Source organism: Tamandua tetradactyla, chromosome 8, assembly GCF_023851605.1.
Source record: "Tamandua tetradactyla isolate mTamTet1 chromosome 8, mTamTet1.pri, whole genome shotgun sequence".
NCBI classification, from domain to species: Eukaryota; Metazoa; Chordata; class Mammalia; order Pilosa; family Myrmecophagidae; genus Tamandua; species Tamandua tetradactyla.
Genome location: NC_135334.1, coordinates 124,273,646 through 124,289,187, shown reverse-complemented (window position 1 = coordinate 124,289,187; position 15,542 = coordinate 124,273,646). Strand labels below are relative to the sequence as shown.

Here is a 15,542-nt window from a genome sequence, read left to right as displayed (position 1 = left end):
CACCAACTGGCCAGAGCCCTACTGGTATTGTTGATCTTCCTGCCCCATCCCCTGCAACACCGGGCTCTCCATGTCCCCCCAGTGACCAGCCCCAAGTGGAGGGGAGTTACCTTCTCTTCTCCTGTGATTTCATGGCAGCAGGGTGCCACCTTTCAGCCCACTGCTGTGGCCTCCTCAGTGCAGGACGTGCCCCTGGAGAGTCCAGAGGTCTGGACTAGGAACTGCTCCTGGAATGGGTCAGAGGCCAGGGAAGGAGTCAGGGAGCAGCTGTTTCTTTTCCTGCTCAGAAGGGGGCTTCAACAGTGGTCATCATGGAGAACGTTAACGGAAAGCCAGGGCCAGTGAAGGGGCAGGCCAAGGACCCTGGAATAGCCACAGGAAAATGCAGCAAACTGGAGGCTGAGGGAAACTCAGGGCTCCCTGGTGCTGGGGTGAGGTCGGGGAGGTGAGCCCAACAGACAGGACTGTAGGCGCCTTCAAGCAGAGCATTTCTGCTTGTATCTGTGGTACATGTGTGCAAGCGTTCACGTGAGAAAGGGGCTGCAGTGCTTACAGAAAAAAAGGCTGGAGAATCACTGGCGTAATCCGTTGGTTCTCAAAGTGCTGTTCCTGGACCAGCAGCCACCGCATCACTAGGGAACTTGTTAGAAATATCAGTTCCACGGCCGCCCTGGTCCGGCCCCAGACCTACAGATTTGAAACTCCGGGGATGGGGCCAGCAATATGCGTTAACAAAAGTCACCCATGTGGCTCTGGGGCAGGCTAAAGTCTGGGAACCACCAACCTGTTGCGGGACGCTGGGAAACCAGGACCAGGAGTGAGCCAAGGGCAGGCTGGGGAGGACAGCCACGCTCCGGCGCTGGGCGGGCCCCGGCTCACGCGGCCTCTCCGGCCCCTCTGCCACCCCTCCCAGGGGCCATGCTGCCGCTGCTGCTGAGCCTGCTGGGCCCGGTCGCCTGCGGGGCGCTGGGGCCGGCGCCGGGCTCGTCGGAGCTGCGCTCGGCCTTCTCGGCGGCGCGCACCGGCCCGCTGGAGGGCACGTCGGAGATGGCGGTGACCTTCGACAAGGTGTACGTGAACATCGGCGGCGACTTCGACGCGGCCACGGGCCGGTTCCGCTGCCGCGTGCCGGGCGCCTACTTCTTCTCCTTCACGGCGGGCAAGGCCCCGCACAAGAGCCTGTCGGTGATGCTGGTGCGCAACAGCGACGAGGTGCAGACGCTGGCCTTCGACGAGCAGCGGCGGCCCGGCTCGCGGCGCGCGGCTAGCCAGAGCGCCATGCTGCCGCTGGCCTACGGCGACACGGTGTGGCTGCGGCTGCACGGCGCCCCGCACTACGCGCTCGGCGCGCCCGGCGCCACCTTCAGCGGTTACCTGGTGGGCGCCGACGCCGACGCCGCCGACGTGCCCGACGCCGCCGACGTGCCCGACGCCTCCGCGCCTGCGCGCAGGCCGCCCCCCGAGCCGCGTTCGGCCTTCTCCGCGGCGCGCACGCGCAGCCTCGTGGGCTCGGACGCGGGCCCCGCGCCGCGCCACCAGCCGCTGGGCTTCGACACGGAGCTCGTCAACATCGGCGGCGACTTCGACGCGGCGGCTGGCGTGTTCCGCTGCCGCCTGCCCGGCGCCTACTTCTTCTCCTTCACGCTCGGCAAGCTGCCGCGCAAGACGCTGTCGGTGAAGCTGATGAAGAACCGCGACGAGGTGCAGGCCATGATCTACGACGACGGCGCGTCGCGGCGCCGCGAGATGCAGAGCCAGAGCGTGATGCTGCCGCTGCGGCGCGGCGACGCCGTCTGGCTGCTCAGCCACGACCGCGAGGGCTACGGCGCCTACAGCAACCACGGCAAGTACATCACCTTCTCCGGCTTCCTGGTCTACCCCGACCTGGCCCCCGCCGGCGCGCCGGGCCTCTGGCCCCCGGAGCTCTGAGCGCGGGAGCGGCCGGGCGCGTGCAGGCCCCCCGGCGCCGGCGCGAAGGCCCGCCCAGCGCTGCCGGACCCGCCAGTAAAGCGGGCCTCGCCGGCGCCCGTCCCCCTGGTCCTGCGCCCTGTCTTCACTGCCACCCTCTGTCCCGGACGGGGCTCGGACAGGAGAATTCCGGCAGCCCCGGGGAGGGCAAGGAGTTGGGAACGTGTCGGCGTCCTTCCCGCCTCGCTCCTGGCCGGTTCCCGTCTGTCCCTCCGACTGCGCACCCACCCCGTCGGCCTGCCTTCTCCGGGTTTGGCCTGTGATCCCGTCCTTACGGCCGCTCATTGCTTTCTCGCACCCGTGAGGACACCCCACTACCCCAGGCCCTGCCCAGCACCTGGGCTTCCTTCTTCCAGAACAGTGAGGGGTGGGATGCCGCGCTGATTCCTGCCTTCCCAGAACGGGGAGGACAGTCTGCTCAGGGCAGGGGTTGGGCCACTTACTTTGACACAAAAGGACAGAGACTGCAGGAGGCCGGAACAGAGCGTTTTATTGGAAGAGCTACACAGGGTGGGGGCTAGACCCACCCCAGCCCACCTCAGCGTCCCTAGTCCCTCCCTTCCCGTCCTTCTAACCCCCCTTGAGATGTTCATCTGAGCCTTGTTGAAATGGATCCAAAGACATTTTTCACCTCTTCTCCCTCAGAAAAGAGGTGTTATTCCTCTATCTGCTTCTTCACGGGTCCCAACAAACAGAGCTCAAAAAGTCCAGTCTGTCTCCCAGCCCCAGTGGGAATTGCTAGGTGCTCAGCACTTCCAGGGCTCTGCAGATTCCCGAGGAATCTCATGGACTGCCAGGGTAGGAGTTGAAGGGACTGACTTCGTATTACCTGGATCTCCACTGGGGGCAGCTTGCCTTTCAGCATCTCTTAAATACATTTCTCACACCTTGACCCCAACACACTCACATATTCTGGCGGCAAGTCTTGCCCTTAGTGCCCCTTGTGCCTGCTGTCTGCAGATCAGAACCTGAGTTCTCAACCAGTCGGGGCCCAGGGAACAAGTTGGGGTGGGTGAGAGGGCAGGATAAGGCCAAGCCCAGAGACTGAGCATAGTGGGAAGAAGTAAGTGCCAGATGGAGGCCTTTCTCTAGGATGGGTCTAGCTCAGGTAGGGGTAGTGGAAGGGAGGAGAGAATGGCAGGTAGAAGGGGAAGGTCAGGGGAAAGGGCCTCCCATTGAAGCCCAGGGCCCCAGAGAGGGGGGCTGGCCCTGGGGGCAGAAGCCCTTGCACAGATCCCAGAGCGTTTCCTGTGCCAGGAGGGCGAAGACCTGGGCCCAGAGGCCCCTCTCCTCAGCCTCGCCAGCCGCGTGGAGCCGGTAGATGCAGGACAGGCCTGTGAGGAGCAGATGTTCAAAGTCCCCAGGGCTAAGAGGAGGCCCCTTCCTCAAGTGCTGGACCTGCTGCAGCCGCTGCTCAGCACCCTCCAAGTCGTTGGGCACACGGTGCTGCAGAAGGAACCTGAGTCGGCGGCCTGGACGTGTGGATGCCAGTTCCTCATCTTGGATGTGCAACTGCCCCATGACATCCAGCTCCAGCCCGGCCCAGAGCAGCTGCAAGGGGAGCCATGTGAGGGATGGGTAGGGGCCTGGGGAGCAGGGCAGGGGCAAGAGTGGACCAGGGGACATAAGCAGGCAGTGGACCTAAACTAGGTTACCCCCCCACCCCCCCACCCCAGCAGGCCCATCCTGAAATATCCCAGTTCCCAACCTGGAGCTTAGGGACCTCTGGACATTCCCACCCCCATGTCCCAGGCTGGGAGGAAAGACCTCAAGCATCACTTCCGGGGCCTCTGGTTCCTGCAGGCCACTTCCCATGCTGGTGCTGTCCATGGGTTGCCCTGAGGCAGCAGAGAGTAGTCAGGCCCCTGCCATACTCCACCCTGAACATCTCAGCCTCCCAGAAGTGCCCTTCAGCTCCCTAGAGGGTCTCTGTCTTCAAAGGGTGGGCGTGACATCCTGCCCCCCATCCCTCCCCTAACATGCATGAGTATGATGATATTCACTCCTCCCAAGCTTAGGTCTTGTGATCCCTAAAGCATCATTTTAAGCCCAGATGCCACCTCGGCAAGTGCCCAGGACTCCTCCTTCAGTTCCCACAATGCCCTTGGACAAGAGCTCCGGGCCAACAGGTCATAAGACCCGTCACCTCCCCCCTCCCTACAATCTTCTGAAACAGCTTGACCCAAAACAGTGCCAGTTACCCTCCCCAAAGGATGAGGACTCAAAAGGACAAGAAGCCTACTCTTTCTCTGCTCCTCAGATGTGGGCTGTGTGCAAGGCAGGAAGGACCGGGCAGGGCAGGATGCCTGTTATGGCTTCCTCCATACCCTGGATGTCACCGAGCCCTAGAATGATTGTCCAAGCCCAGGGCAGGTCAAGTATTCTGCTTTGGGCATCAGCTGAAATAAGCCAAGGACTCAACTATATTTACAGCCAACATTGAAGATACCTATGGCTATCTCCTTTAACTTCACCTAGACCTTTCCAATTCTGGGGGTGGGGCCCAAGTGATTAGTCTCTGCACCCAGTACTGGTACAAGCTGGTACCTGCCACTCCCACAGTTTCTACACTGTCCTAGGCTCAGATCGAGCTGTCAGTAACTGCTCTCAATGGACAGCCTTCCTTGGTTCCCACATACCCCACCCTGAAGCCCCATACCTGCATAATGCTGGGTTGTAGCCACCCTAGGGAGGAGGCAGACAGTTGCTCCTAGCCAAGTCAATAACTGGACTGTCCCGGTCATGCCCCACCACATCTTCTGAGGCCCACTGTCCCCAGCAGCTCTCCGCTTCCCCATCCGCCTGCCTCACACCACAGCTCCAACGTTCCACTGTAGGCAGCTCAGCTTTGCGTGTCAGTCTTCAGTGCCGAACAGGGAGGGGCTGGCTGTGACCTCCGTGGGCTCCCAGGAGCTCTTTCCATCCCAAAGAAATGGGGAAACTTAGTTGTTGGCAGCAGGAGCCTGGCTGTGTGCTCGTCAAGCCCTCAGCCTGTTTCTGCCCAGATGGGCGGGTTGCTTAGTTAATAGAAAAAAGGTGCTTGGTAGCAAACAGTTCCAACCTGCCCCTCCCAAGAGGTAGGGAAGAACGCAGGCAGTAGCCCTACCTTACTATCTGTCCTCACCCCCTGAACATCCTAAACTGAAGCCAGCTCCCAACATCCAGCCCAAGGGAACCTTTCAGCAGCCAAGATCATCAGCTGCAATGCTGAGTCCTCCAGCAACTGCATAACAGGCTAGCCAGATCCAAGACCAGCTGGGTTGCAGAGTACTGTTCCTTAGAAGACAGGCAAATCTCTGGCTCTTGAGTGTTTTTGTCTTCTGCATGCTAACAACATTCTCAGCTCAGGCCGGAGTCAGGCAAGATTCCCTTAGCCCAGACATGATGGGCTGGCGGTCAGGCTGCAGGGAGCAGGATACCGCTCAAGACTGAGAAAGAGTTGAAGCTCTTTCTACCCTGGCTGTTGGCTCCCAGAACTCTGGATGTTGGGTTAGATACAGGAGGGTGAGGGACTCACCACTTTCACCCAGGTCCCTGCATCCATCAGCTGCCACCAGTCTGCTGCAACGAGGGCTTCCTCCAGCTGTTGAGACCCCACCAGTTCTCAGGTGAAGCTGTGCCACATCCACCATAAGCCCTGTGTCCTGTTTAGCCCATTAAAATTCCTACATCCCAGAGTAATCTGGGCAGAAGATTAAGTATTTACAAAGTCCCCATGAGGCACTGGGGAGAAAGGAAGAACCATGCAACTTCCCCACCTGAGTAAAACCAAGCATTGGAAACTGCCAAACTGATGGGCCAGGTCCTCCATCTTAGGGCTTGCCCTTATGAAATGTATTCCTGCCAAGGGCAGGCTAAGCCTACTTAGGATTATGCCTAAGAGTCACCCCCCAGGAAACCTCTTTTGTTGCTCAGATATGGCCTCTCTCTCTAAGCTAACTTGCCCTCTGCCTACTAAGGACATAACTCCCAGGGGTGTAATTCTCCCTGGCAGCATGGGACAGGACTCCCAAGATGAGCAGGGACCCGACATCATGGGGTTGAGAAAGCCTTCTTGACCAAAAGGGGGAAGAGAAATGGAGCAAATGTTTCCGTGGCTGAGAGACTTCAGATAGAGCCAAGAGGTCATTCTGGAGGTTATTCTTATGCATTATATAGATATCCCTATTCAGTTTTTGGTGTATTAGAGTAGCTAGAGGGAAATACCTAATACTGTGGAACTGTAATCCAATAGCTTTGCTCTTTTGAAGGATGACTGTAACTATATAGCTTTTAAGGTGTGAAAACCTTGTGACTGACACTCCCTTTACCCAGTGTATGGACAGATGAATAAGAAAAAAAAAAAAGACAAAAAGTAAATAATGGGGGGGTATGGGATGTTTTGGGTGTTCCTTTTTTAATTTTATTTTTACTTTCTTTTTGGAGTAATGAAAATGTTCAAAAATTGATTGTGATGAATGCATAGTTACATGATGATACTTTGAACCACTAATTGTACACTTTGGATGATATGCAAATATATATATCAATAAAATTGCATAAAAAGAAGAACAGACTTCCCAGTTTTGTAGAGTCTGTAAAAGGAAGTAGTTAGGGTTAGCCTCTATCTCCCCTCTCCTGAGCCAAAGCTTCAATTACAGGCACACAAAAAGTGGTGAGTCTAAGGAGGACTTTATTTACAGAGCAACTTGATTACATAAGGAGCCTTCTAGGATCCATGTGCCTTCCCCGGAGCTACTTGGCTTCCGGTTTCGTCTCCAGCCTCAATCTTGAGACTCTCAGGGGGCTGGCGATAAGCAGGGAAGGCTTCCCAGGGACTGTTCAGGTCGAACTTGCGGAACTCTTGAGCCAACTCCACTGGCTCAGCCACCACGCGCTTCACCTCATCATCGTAGCGTAACTGCAGGAACAGAGGCAGGCTTGAGCAGAGAATAAGGCCTAGGGGTAGCCACCAAGGAGCCCTCTTTCACAAGGCCATGGGTGACTTCTCTCTGTCCTTAGCACCTGTCCAAGCCTTTCCCAGGCTGTCAATAAATCTCCAACCACATCTGTGTAGCCACCAAGTCTTATCCCAACAAGCTAGTGCAGTGGGTCCCCAAAGTGGCCTCTACCTCTCACACCCTGTCATAATCATCAAACCATTAGCTCTGAGCTCCTTGTCCAGCAGAGGTGACAGATTCTTGCTGATCCATCCACACACTCTTTTAAGGTAATGATTAAGTATGTGCCCAAGAGTAGAGGAGCAAGTAGACAAGTTCAGGACACATGGCCTTGGCATTATCACTGTCAAGTTCCAAGGTGCTGAGTAAATTTGGCACAGCTTTTCTTCCTACTGAAGGGTTAGGTGGATAAGGTAGGGACAGCCGGGTGTTCCACATAAGGGAGACAGCAGGGGTGAGTGAAAGGGAGAAGTGGGGGAAACAGGCCTGACCAGAAACAGCTCAAGAGAGAAATGGGAGCATTGGGTACTGAAGAAGTAGAGCTGGATTGCTACACATCTCAAAAAGTTACTTTGCCACAAAATTTGCATCTATTATACAATAAATAGGCTTCCTGCAAATAAACAACGTGGGTGGAAGTCTTTATAAGGATTGTGTAGTTACCGGTCCTGCATCAATGGTCACTCTGAAGGGTAGAACATGTGTCTACCCTGTCAGCTGCCTTCCTAGGGATTCAGGACAGGGCAAAATGATCCTCCACTTTCAGACCAGACACACTGTGTCCTCAAGGCTGCCTCGACCATTGAAACAAACATTACAATAACGGCTAGAATCATTGGAGTATTTACAATCCACCAGGCTTTACACATACACCATATAATGATCACCACATGAAAAGTATTATCTTTATTCCCATCTTACAGATGAGTAAATTGAGTCACAGGGAAATTAAATAATTTACCCCAGATTATAAAAGTGAAGCTAGCATTAGAATCCTGAGACCATACTCGTACACAACCACGATCCACAGACAATACTTCCCGCCATGCCCAGGATCCCTGGGGTTCCCTGCCACTACCTCTCTGAGATTGCTGCCCCAGTTTCAAGGCTCCTACCTCAACATAGCCAGACAGGGGGAAGTCTTTCCGGAAAGGATGACCCTCAAAACCATAGTCAGTCAGGATCCTTCTTAGGTCAGGATGGTTAGCAAAGAAGATTCCAAACATGTCCCAGATCTAGAAAAGAAAGGCCTACAAGCATCGAGCCCATCATGGCCAACAACAAAGGTAAGGAGCTGCAATACGTCCAATTGTTTCAACCAGCTCCGCAACTCTGGCCTAGAGGCAGCAGGGTCCACTAGGCCCAGTAACTCACCTCCCTCTCATACCAGTTGGACGCCTTGTACACAGAGACAATGGACTCAATGGGTGTCAGCTCATCTGTATAGGTCTTCACACGGATTCTCGAGTTGAAGCGCAGAGAGAGCAGGTTGTAGACGATCTAGGGAGAACACAGAGGGCTGGAATACCAAGATGGCCACAGACCGAGGGATCCAGGGCAGGTTTCTTGAGTGGAGCAACAACGATGAGGCCACAGTGTGGGTTAGAGTTCCACGCTACAAAACTAACCTTCTGTCCTTCAGATGCTCCGATGCTTACAACTGCTGCAAGGCCTAGGCTGCAGCTCGGCATGCTGTCTTTGCTCTGCTCCTCCCTGTCTCGGATGTCCCCCTTCCTGTTCCCCACCCTCCAAAAACAATCCTTCTCCTAGGAAGCCTCCCAGAAAGGGTTGATTCCCCTTTTATGTTCCTACAGCATTCCTTTAACATCCCACATTAATACTGTGATAATCTGTTTATGTATGTTTTTTCCTCACTGGGGGGGGGGAGGCTCCTGGAAGACAGATATTGGGTGTTACCTCTCTCTAGAACCCCCAAAATACTAATAGCTATATATATTGAGAACTCATTATGTGTTTAGCAATTGACTTGCACTATCTCATTTAATCCTCACAACACTATGAGACAGGGACAACTTTATCCTTATTTTACATATAAGAAAACTAAGATTCAGAAAGATTAAATAAAATATCTAAAGTCTGACAGAGCCAGGATTCAAACTCAAAGTCTGCCTGAGCCAGAAGTCCAGGTTTCACTGCTATGCTCTGTCTGACCTCACTGAAAAGAAGTCCATGGTTCCTATAGCTAGCTACCACCCTGAAACTGTTCTGACCCTTGCCTTCCCTTACTCCCCAAATGTTCTCAGATCTCCTGACTAACCTCAAAACGGTTCTGCCGAGTTGGAACATCCACAGCTGTCAAGTCAGCCAAGGATTTAAACTGTGCGTTGGTGTGATCTCTGAGGAAAGTCAACACTGGGATGACTCCATCGGGATGGATACAGATCTCTAGTTCATTGAAGCAAGACACCTGCAGACATGCAGTGGGGTGCGGGGTGAGAGAGAGAACAAAGAGCCCTGAGGCAGCAGCTAACCTCAGTTGGAGTCACCTGGGCTAAGGTAGAGAAAAAAGCTCAAGTTTGGGATGGAGGAGCCTGTTGTTTCTTGGCTGCCCACTCCCAGCCCATAAACATATGCCCTGAGAAGGTGGTTCTCTCTTGACCAAAAAAACAGCAGTAAATATTACCTGAACTTGTTGGACATACTTGGGCAAGATTTCAGCCACATATTCTCCAAAAGCTGAGAGCTGCTTGTGGGCCACGTCATTCCGTGATCTAACAGTGGCTGGAAAGAAAAGGCACACCTAGCAAAGAAACAGAGAAGGCAGCAGCCAGTCCTGCCTCCAGTCTCTTGGGCATGTAAGGGGTTTCATCTGCCAACAGAGCTCTCTACTATGAGAAAGGTAATGGGTGAGGGTAGGAACAGGAAGTGATGACAACTTGGGAAAAATGCTAACTCAGCTACACACTCTACAAAGACTCTCCTTATTACCGCAGCTGCGGCATTCAACCCTTCTTGGAATCGTTCTCATGGTTCTTCCTTCACAGAGCCTACATCTTGCCAAAGTTGTATGTATCTTTACCTCTTCTACAAGATTACAGGGCACTTAAGGGTGAGAACCAAAATGTTTGCTTTTCATTATTTCTTTAGGATCTTGGTTTATCACTGGCTCTCCAGCTAAGAATTTAAGGGCTAAAGAGTCCTCACAGATAATCTAGTTAAAAACTTTTTTTTTTTGGTATGGAAGAGGAAATTGAGGCCCAAAAAGGGGGAAATGTTGCTTTCCTGACTCCCAGCCTGCTTATGCCGACTGTAGCATATCTCAACAGTCATGGCACAAACCTAAATCACCAAGCACCCACACATTACAGGCTGCAAAGTATTGTTTGAGTATTCCGTGCCTTTGGCAAGAGGCAGACCAGAATTCTAATATTAGCCCTGCCACTCACCAGTTCTGTGACCCTGGGCAAGTTATTGCTCTGCTGTTTCTTGCTATATACCATGGGAATCATAATGGTATGAATAAATAAGATTATGTCCTAAAACCATAGCAAGGTGCTTCGCATACAGTAAACACTCAATTAACGTGAGCTACTATCATTACAGGATACTCAGGGCTCAAAGAGGTGACAGTTTATTCAGTGAAAATGGGAATCACGGGGCGAGGCGCAACAAGGGCCTTGACAGGGAGGCCTAAGGACACAGGGAGGGCCCAATTCTTCCGCATAGCGAGAAGCAAGGCAGTCGGCTCTGTAAGCACAGGCGGGATTTGCCAGGAGGTCACAGGCAAGGGCATCCAGGGCCCCCGGCAATGGCAAATGGAGAATGAAAGGCCCTTGCAGGGTGTCCCGAGACCAGCGCAGGCCGCACATACTCACGGCGCACGTCGGCCGCGGCGCTCTCCCTCCTCACTGGCGGTGACAGCGCCGAGGGTCTCCCGGCCCCTGCACGGGGACAGAAAGGCACAGGCGCGCGGGTGAGGCATGAGGGCATCCCTGCGCCCGGCACGCCGCTGCCTCCGCCCCGCGCCTCAGCCGCATGCTTCCTGCTCACCACGAGCCAGCGCCGCGGTTCCCGCGAGCCCCCGCCACCAGACCCTGGCCGCTGCCGCCATGTTGCGGGATGCAAACCCGGCCGCTCAGCGAAAGCCGACAGGAGAGGGAGCCCCAAGGGCACGGACCGGAAGCGGAAGTTCTTAGAGGATTTCTTCCGGGCGGACGCGGGGCCGCAGGCAGAGGTTCCGGGCTCCGGGATGAAAGGAGGGAACGCAGGTGAGAAAGCGAGATCGGCAGGTGGGGAAACAGGGAGGCGAATGCCGCCCTAGCTGAGTGTGACGGAGGCTGGGGATAGGCGAGGACGTTAAAAAAATCGAATGGGTGAGAGGAGGAGAGAAGCGGAGGTTCTGGGCTCTGCTCTGCGCACCCCTCCCCCGCTGCCCGAGCTGCGCTCCGGAAGAGGGCTGGCGGCTGTGAGGGAAAACGACGTCTCTGGTGGCGGTTTTCCCGACAGCTCCAGGGCGAGCGGGGACTCTGCACGGGGCGGGGCGCTGGGGACGGCTGCGCTCTGTTTGGAGTTCTGGCGCGGCGCTCCGGGGAGACACCAGAGCGAGCGGGGAAGGGGCGGGGAGATGCTCCCACCAGTGCAGAGGTGGGAGCGACGGAGGAGGCCGCCCCAAGCCACCCTCGGGTAGGAGGGTCTAGACCCCTTGCGCAGGGGAAGAGGGTCCTGACCGCAAGGACGCGGGGGCCGTTTTTGTCATGCCGTCCCCAACCTCATTACTAACTCTCTGCCCAATAGGTATTTGGTTAGTGAGACTTTTTACATCATAGACTTCCTCCAGCCCCTCGCTTTTATGTGTTGATCTAAATCCCGAATATTTTATTACATCATGGAAAGGAATATTCTGTGTTTTCTCAAGGGAACTACGCATAGTAGGAACTGGATCGATTTCATTAGGGGTGGGGTGCAGGAGAATGAGCCCGGCTTTGGTTAAAAGACAGCATTGGGGACATCATTGGCAGGGTCAGGACTAAGGCCAGTCTGGACCCACTTTGCTCTCATTTTTCCCTTTTCCCTCCCTGAGTTGGACAGCTAGAGTCACAGACTTTGACCATGGATTCCCCAAGTTACTCATGGTGGTTGTTGCTTTACAGACAGCCGTCAGAGAGGGAAGTCAGCCACTATGGAATCACCAGAAGAGCCTGGAGCATCGATGGATGAGAACTACTTTGTGAACTACACTTTCAAAGATCGGTCACACTCGGGCCGCGTGGCTCAGGGCATCATGAAGCTGTGTCTGGAGGAGGAGCTCTTTGCCGACGTCACCATTTCAGTAGAGGGCCGGGAGTTCCAGCTCCACCGGCTTGTCCTCTCGGCTCAGAGCTGCTTCTTCAGGTCCATGTTCACGTCCAACCTGAAGGAGGCCCACAACCGGGTGATTGTGCTGCAGGATGTCAGTGAGTCTGTTTTCCAGCTCCTGGTTGATTATATCTACCACGGGACTGTGAAACTTCGAGCTGATGAGCTGCAGGAGATTTACGAGGTGTCAGATATGTATCAGCTGACATCTCTCTTTGAGGAGTGCTCTAGGTTTTTGGCCCGCACAGTGCAGGTAGGAAACTGCCTTCAGGTGATGTGGCTGGCAGATAGGCACAGCGATCCTGAGCTCCTCACTGCTGCCAAGCACTGTGCCAAGACCCACCTGGCCCAGCTGCAGGGCACAGAGGAATTTCTCCAGCTGCCCCAACATCTGCTCACTGACATCATCTCAGGTGAGTTTCGGGAGAAGACATCGTATCAGCTACTTGGACATGATGTTCAGGAGATGTTTTAGTTCAGGAAAAAGAATCCCCCAGGCTTCCCTATGTTCCTGGTAGATTCCTGCTGAGAGTTTGAGTTGAGCATCAGTATACCTATTCTCAGAAACAGAGCCCGTTATAGAAGAAGATAGGAAAACAAAGCAAGCAGTGTTTACCCACATGAAGTCATGAACTATTTGTTTTTATATTCTAATCTCCTGTGTATAAATGTTCTCATCCATCCTGCACTTTATGTCATCTGGGGTCTAGTTACCTTGATGATGAGTCAAGATACTGTATTTAGAAACCTTTTTAGTGATGGGCTAACTTTAGGAAAAAATCCCTACAGTCGAGGGCATAACCATAATTCTGGTGTGAGTTCTGCAGCCTAGTTTGCCTCTGTGGAAAATGAGAGCGTATCAGGCTAACCGTTTTAAGAACAGCAAGGCAATTTTATGTTCATTTCTGCATTTTCTGTGGGTGTACGTGTGTGTATATTTGCTGGTAGTCTAATAAAGTAGTTTATGTCTTCAGAGCTCCTGGCTCTAACTTTCCCTTTTGGATGGCTGTTGACCATGCCTTCCTCTGGCTCTCACAGATGGAGTTCCATGTTCCCAGAACCCAACAGAGGCAATAGAAGCCTGGATCAATTTTAACAAAGAGGAAAGAGAGACTTTTGCAGAATCACTCAGGACTAGTTTGAAGGTAAGGCAAATTTCAGATTTCTCAAGAGTGGAGACACCATAATCCCCATGCATTTTAGTGGTCATTTGGCCTGGCCTCTTTGATAACTGGTCGAACAAGTTGGCTTGAAGTTGACCTGACCTGGGAGGTGGGTGTGTTCTTGAGCCTAGAGGCTACCAGCTTCTGAGCCCCATCCAAAAGCTCCTCGAGAAAACTTTTTTTATCAGTGCGCTAACAATTGTTAGGCATCCTTCGCCTGAAGCACCAGTTTGATAAAGAAGCTGCAGGAATGGTCTAAAAATGATTGTGATGATGAATACACAATGATATTGTGAGCCCCTGATTGTATACTTTGGATGCACTGTATGGTGCATGGAGATATCTCAATAAAAAAACAAAAAATAAAAAAGCCACGGGGATGAGCACAACAGGTTCTCTGCCCCAGCACAAAATGCCTAAAAGAAAGGGACTGTAACATTAGGGTCACATGCAGTACCTGGGGGTTGTGGGTTAGAGCAGCATACAATGCGTGATCCATCATAGGGATATGCGTCCCAGCTGGGCCTTAACCTAGAACTGACATAGTTTATCACTTTAATTTTGCCAACAGGAAATTGGGGAGAATGTACACATTTATCTAATTGGGAAAGAGTCATCTCGTACCCACTCATTGGCTGTGTCCTTGCACTGTGCAGAAGATGATTCCATCAGTGTAAGCGGCCAGAACAGCTTGTGCCACCAGATCACCGCGGCCTGCAAGCATGGCGGAGACCTGTACGTGGTTGGAGGCTCCATCCCACGGCGCATGTGGAAGTGCAACAATGCCGCCGTTGACTGGGAGTGGTGTGCGCCTCTGCCTCGGGACCGGCTGCAGCACACCCTGGTGTCTGTGCCTGGGAAAGATGCCATCTACTCGCTGGGTGGCAAGACACTGCAGGATACCCTCTCCAACGCAGTTATTTATTATCGGGTGGGTGATAACGTCTGGACAGAGACAACCCAGCTAGAGGTGGCTGTGTCAGGGGCAGCTGGTGCCAACCTCAATGGGATCATCTACTTACTGGGTGGGGAGGAGAATGACCTAGACTTCTTCACCAAACCTTCCCGCCTCATCCAGTGCTTCGACACAGAGACAGACAAGTGCCACGTGAAGCCCTATGTGCTTCCTTTTGCAGGCCGCATGCACGCAGCTGTGCATAAAGATCTGGTGTTCATCGTGGCTGAAGGAGACTCCTTGGTTTGCTACAATCCCCTGCTTGATAGCTTCACCCGGCTTTGCCTTCCTGAGGCCTGGAGCTCTGTCCCATCTCTCTGGAAGATCGCCAGCTGTAATGGGAGCATCTATGTCTTCCGGGACCGATATAAGAAGGGGGATGCTAATACCTACAAGCTTGACCCTGCCACTTCTGCAGTAACTGTCACCAGAGGCATCAAGGTGCTTCTTACCAATCTGCAATTTGTACTGGCCTAAGGCTGTGGGGAGGAGAGCTACTGACTCCTGTGCCCTTTCCTTTTCAGCAGCCACCCATCCAGACTCGAAGTTCCCTGGGCCCCGATTCTGAGAATTGCAATTAGAAAGGCAGCACCTCAGCTCTGGGACTTTTGAGACTGCTGCTGTTTGGCTGGCTACTTAAACTGAAAGCAGGCCAGCCTGTTTTTTGCCACCCCCTAGTAACCTGTGCGGCATGTGACTGTAGAGCAAGCCTCTTCTCAGGCCCCAGGCACAGCCTCCCCTCTGCGTGATCAGTGTTAAACAGAAGCACCCCATTCCCAGGGCACAGGGAAAGAGGCCCAATCCTACTTTTTTCTATAGCCTGTGAAGTGGCCAGTTGATAAATTTTCCAAAAAGAATTAGGCGTTAAGAGTTTTCCTTCATGCTTTGTTGGGAGAATGGACCGAGCTGAAAGTGTTCTTCACCAGCAAGGGTGAGAGCCAGAATTCAGGATGCTCCTGTTATGTTTTCTCATCTCTCTGTCAAGAAATACATCCTTTGGTTTTATTTTTGGCTATTCCATTCCTCTGTGAGTGGAATAAGCCAGAAATAAAAAGGCTTATTTCTGATTAACAGCAGAAACTTTTCACGATTGTATAACGTCTCTGCTCTTTTAAAAGTTGTAAACTAGGTCAAGAACTAAGAACTGTTCATACAAATAAAAGTTTTTGAAGGGGTATGTGTGTTTGTGTTGAAATCTAT

At 53.2% G+C, this 15,542-nt stretch overlaps 4 protein-coding genes across 8 annotated transcripts; 2 read left to right on the top strand and 2 right to left on the bottom strand.

Moving 5' to 3' along the window:
- Positions 1-918: 918 nt before the first annotated feature.
- Positions 919-1,929, top strand: C1QTNF4 (C1q and TNF related 4). The gene has a single exon (XM_077114640.1). It carries the CDS (start codon positions 919-921, stop codon positions 1,927-1,929), a length of 1,011 nt encoding a protein of 336 aa, XP_076970755.1.
- A 517-nt stretch (positions 1,930-2,446) lies between these two features.
- FAM180B (family with sequence similarity 180 member B) lies at positions 2,447-4,956 on the bottom strand. Its single transcript, XM_077114639.1, has 3 exons — positions 4,628-4,956; positions 3,736-3,806; positions 2,447-3,519 (listed from the first exon to the last, which is right to left on the bottom strand). The coding sequence occupies exons 1-3, from the start codon at positions 4,764-4,766 to the stop codon at positions 3,124-3,126; spliced, it is 606 nt and encodes a 201-aa protein (XP_076970754.1). The 5' UTR covers positions 4,767-4,956; the 3' UTR covers positions 2,447-3,123.
- Positions 4,957-6,623: 1,667 nt separating this feature from the next.
- On the bottom strand, positions 6,624-11,051 carry NDUFS3 (NADH:ubiquinone oxidoreductase core subunit S3). Its single transcript, XM_077114636.1, is given in 8 exon segments — positions 6,624-6,721; positions 6,723-6,868; positions 8,024-8,143; positions 8,283-8,408; positions 9,187-9,336; positions 9,553-9,650; positions 10,745-10,810; positions 10,920-11,051. Coding segments are annotated over 8 exon segments (786 nt in total). The 5' UTR covers positions 10,981-11,051; the 3' UTR covers positions 6,624-6,702.
- KBTBD4 (kelch repeat and BTB domain containing 4) lies at positions 10,945-15,517 on the top strand. Of its 5 annotated transcripts, none has more exons than XM_077114632.1 (4): positions 10,945-11,137; positions 12,020-12,637; positions 13,263-13,369; positions 13,959-15,517. In XM_077114632.1, the coding sequence occupies exons 1-4, from the start codon at positions 11,119-11,121 to the stop codon at positions 14,817-14,819; spliced, it is 1,605 nt and encodes a 534-aa protein (XP_076970747.1). In that variant the 5' UTR covers positions 10,945-11,118; the 3' UTR covers positions 14,820-15,517. The 5 variants fall into 5 exon arrangements, with proteins under 5 accessions (XP_076970747.1, XP_076970748.1, XP_076970750.1 ...); XM_077114633.1 differs by having other exon boundaries at positions 11,130-11,242; XM_077114635.1 differs by lacking the exon at positions 10,945-11,137 and adding an exon at positions 11,387-11,513.
- Positions 15,518-15,542: the final 25 nt, after the last annotated feature.

Bases quoted from the DNA above. Each gene is read 5' to 3' on its own strand.
- KBTBD4 (XM_077114631.1), top strand. From the start codon at position 11,624: ATGCCGTCCCCAACCTCATTACTAACTCTCTGCCCAATAG. The intron at 11,664-12,019 runs GTATTTGGTTAG...GTTGCTTTACAG, and splicing joins ACTAACTCTCTGCCCAATAG to ACAGCCGTCAGAGAGGGAAG. The intron at 13,370-13,958 runs GTAAGGCAAATT...TTTTGCCAACAG, and splicing joins CACTCAGGACTAGTTTGAAG to GAAATTGGGGAGAATGTACA.
- C1QTNF4 (XM_077114640.1), top strand. From the start codon at position 919: ATGCTGCCGCTGCTGCTGAGCCTGCTGGGCCCGGTCGCCTGCGGGGCG.
- FAM180B (XM_077114639.1), bottom strand. From the start codon at position 4,766: ATGGGGAAGCGGAGAGCTGCTGGGGACAGTGGGCCTCAGAAGATGTGG. The intron at 3,807-4,627 runs GTATGGGGCTTC...CTGCTGCCTCAG, and splicing joins TACAACCCAGCATTATGCAG to GGCAACCCATGGACAGCACC. The intron at 3,520-3,735 runs GTCTTTCCTCCC...CTCCCCTTGCAG, and splicing joins CCCCGGAAGTGATGCTTGAG to CTGCTCTGGGCCGGGCTGGA.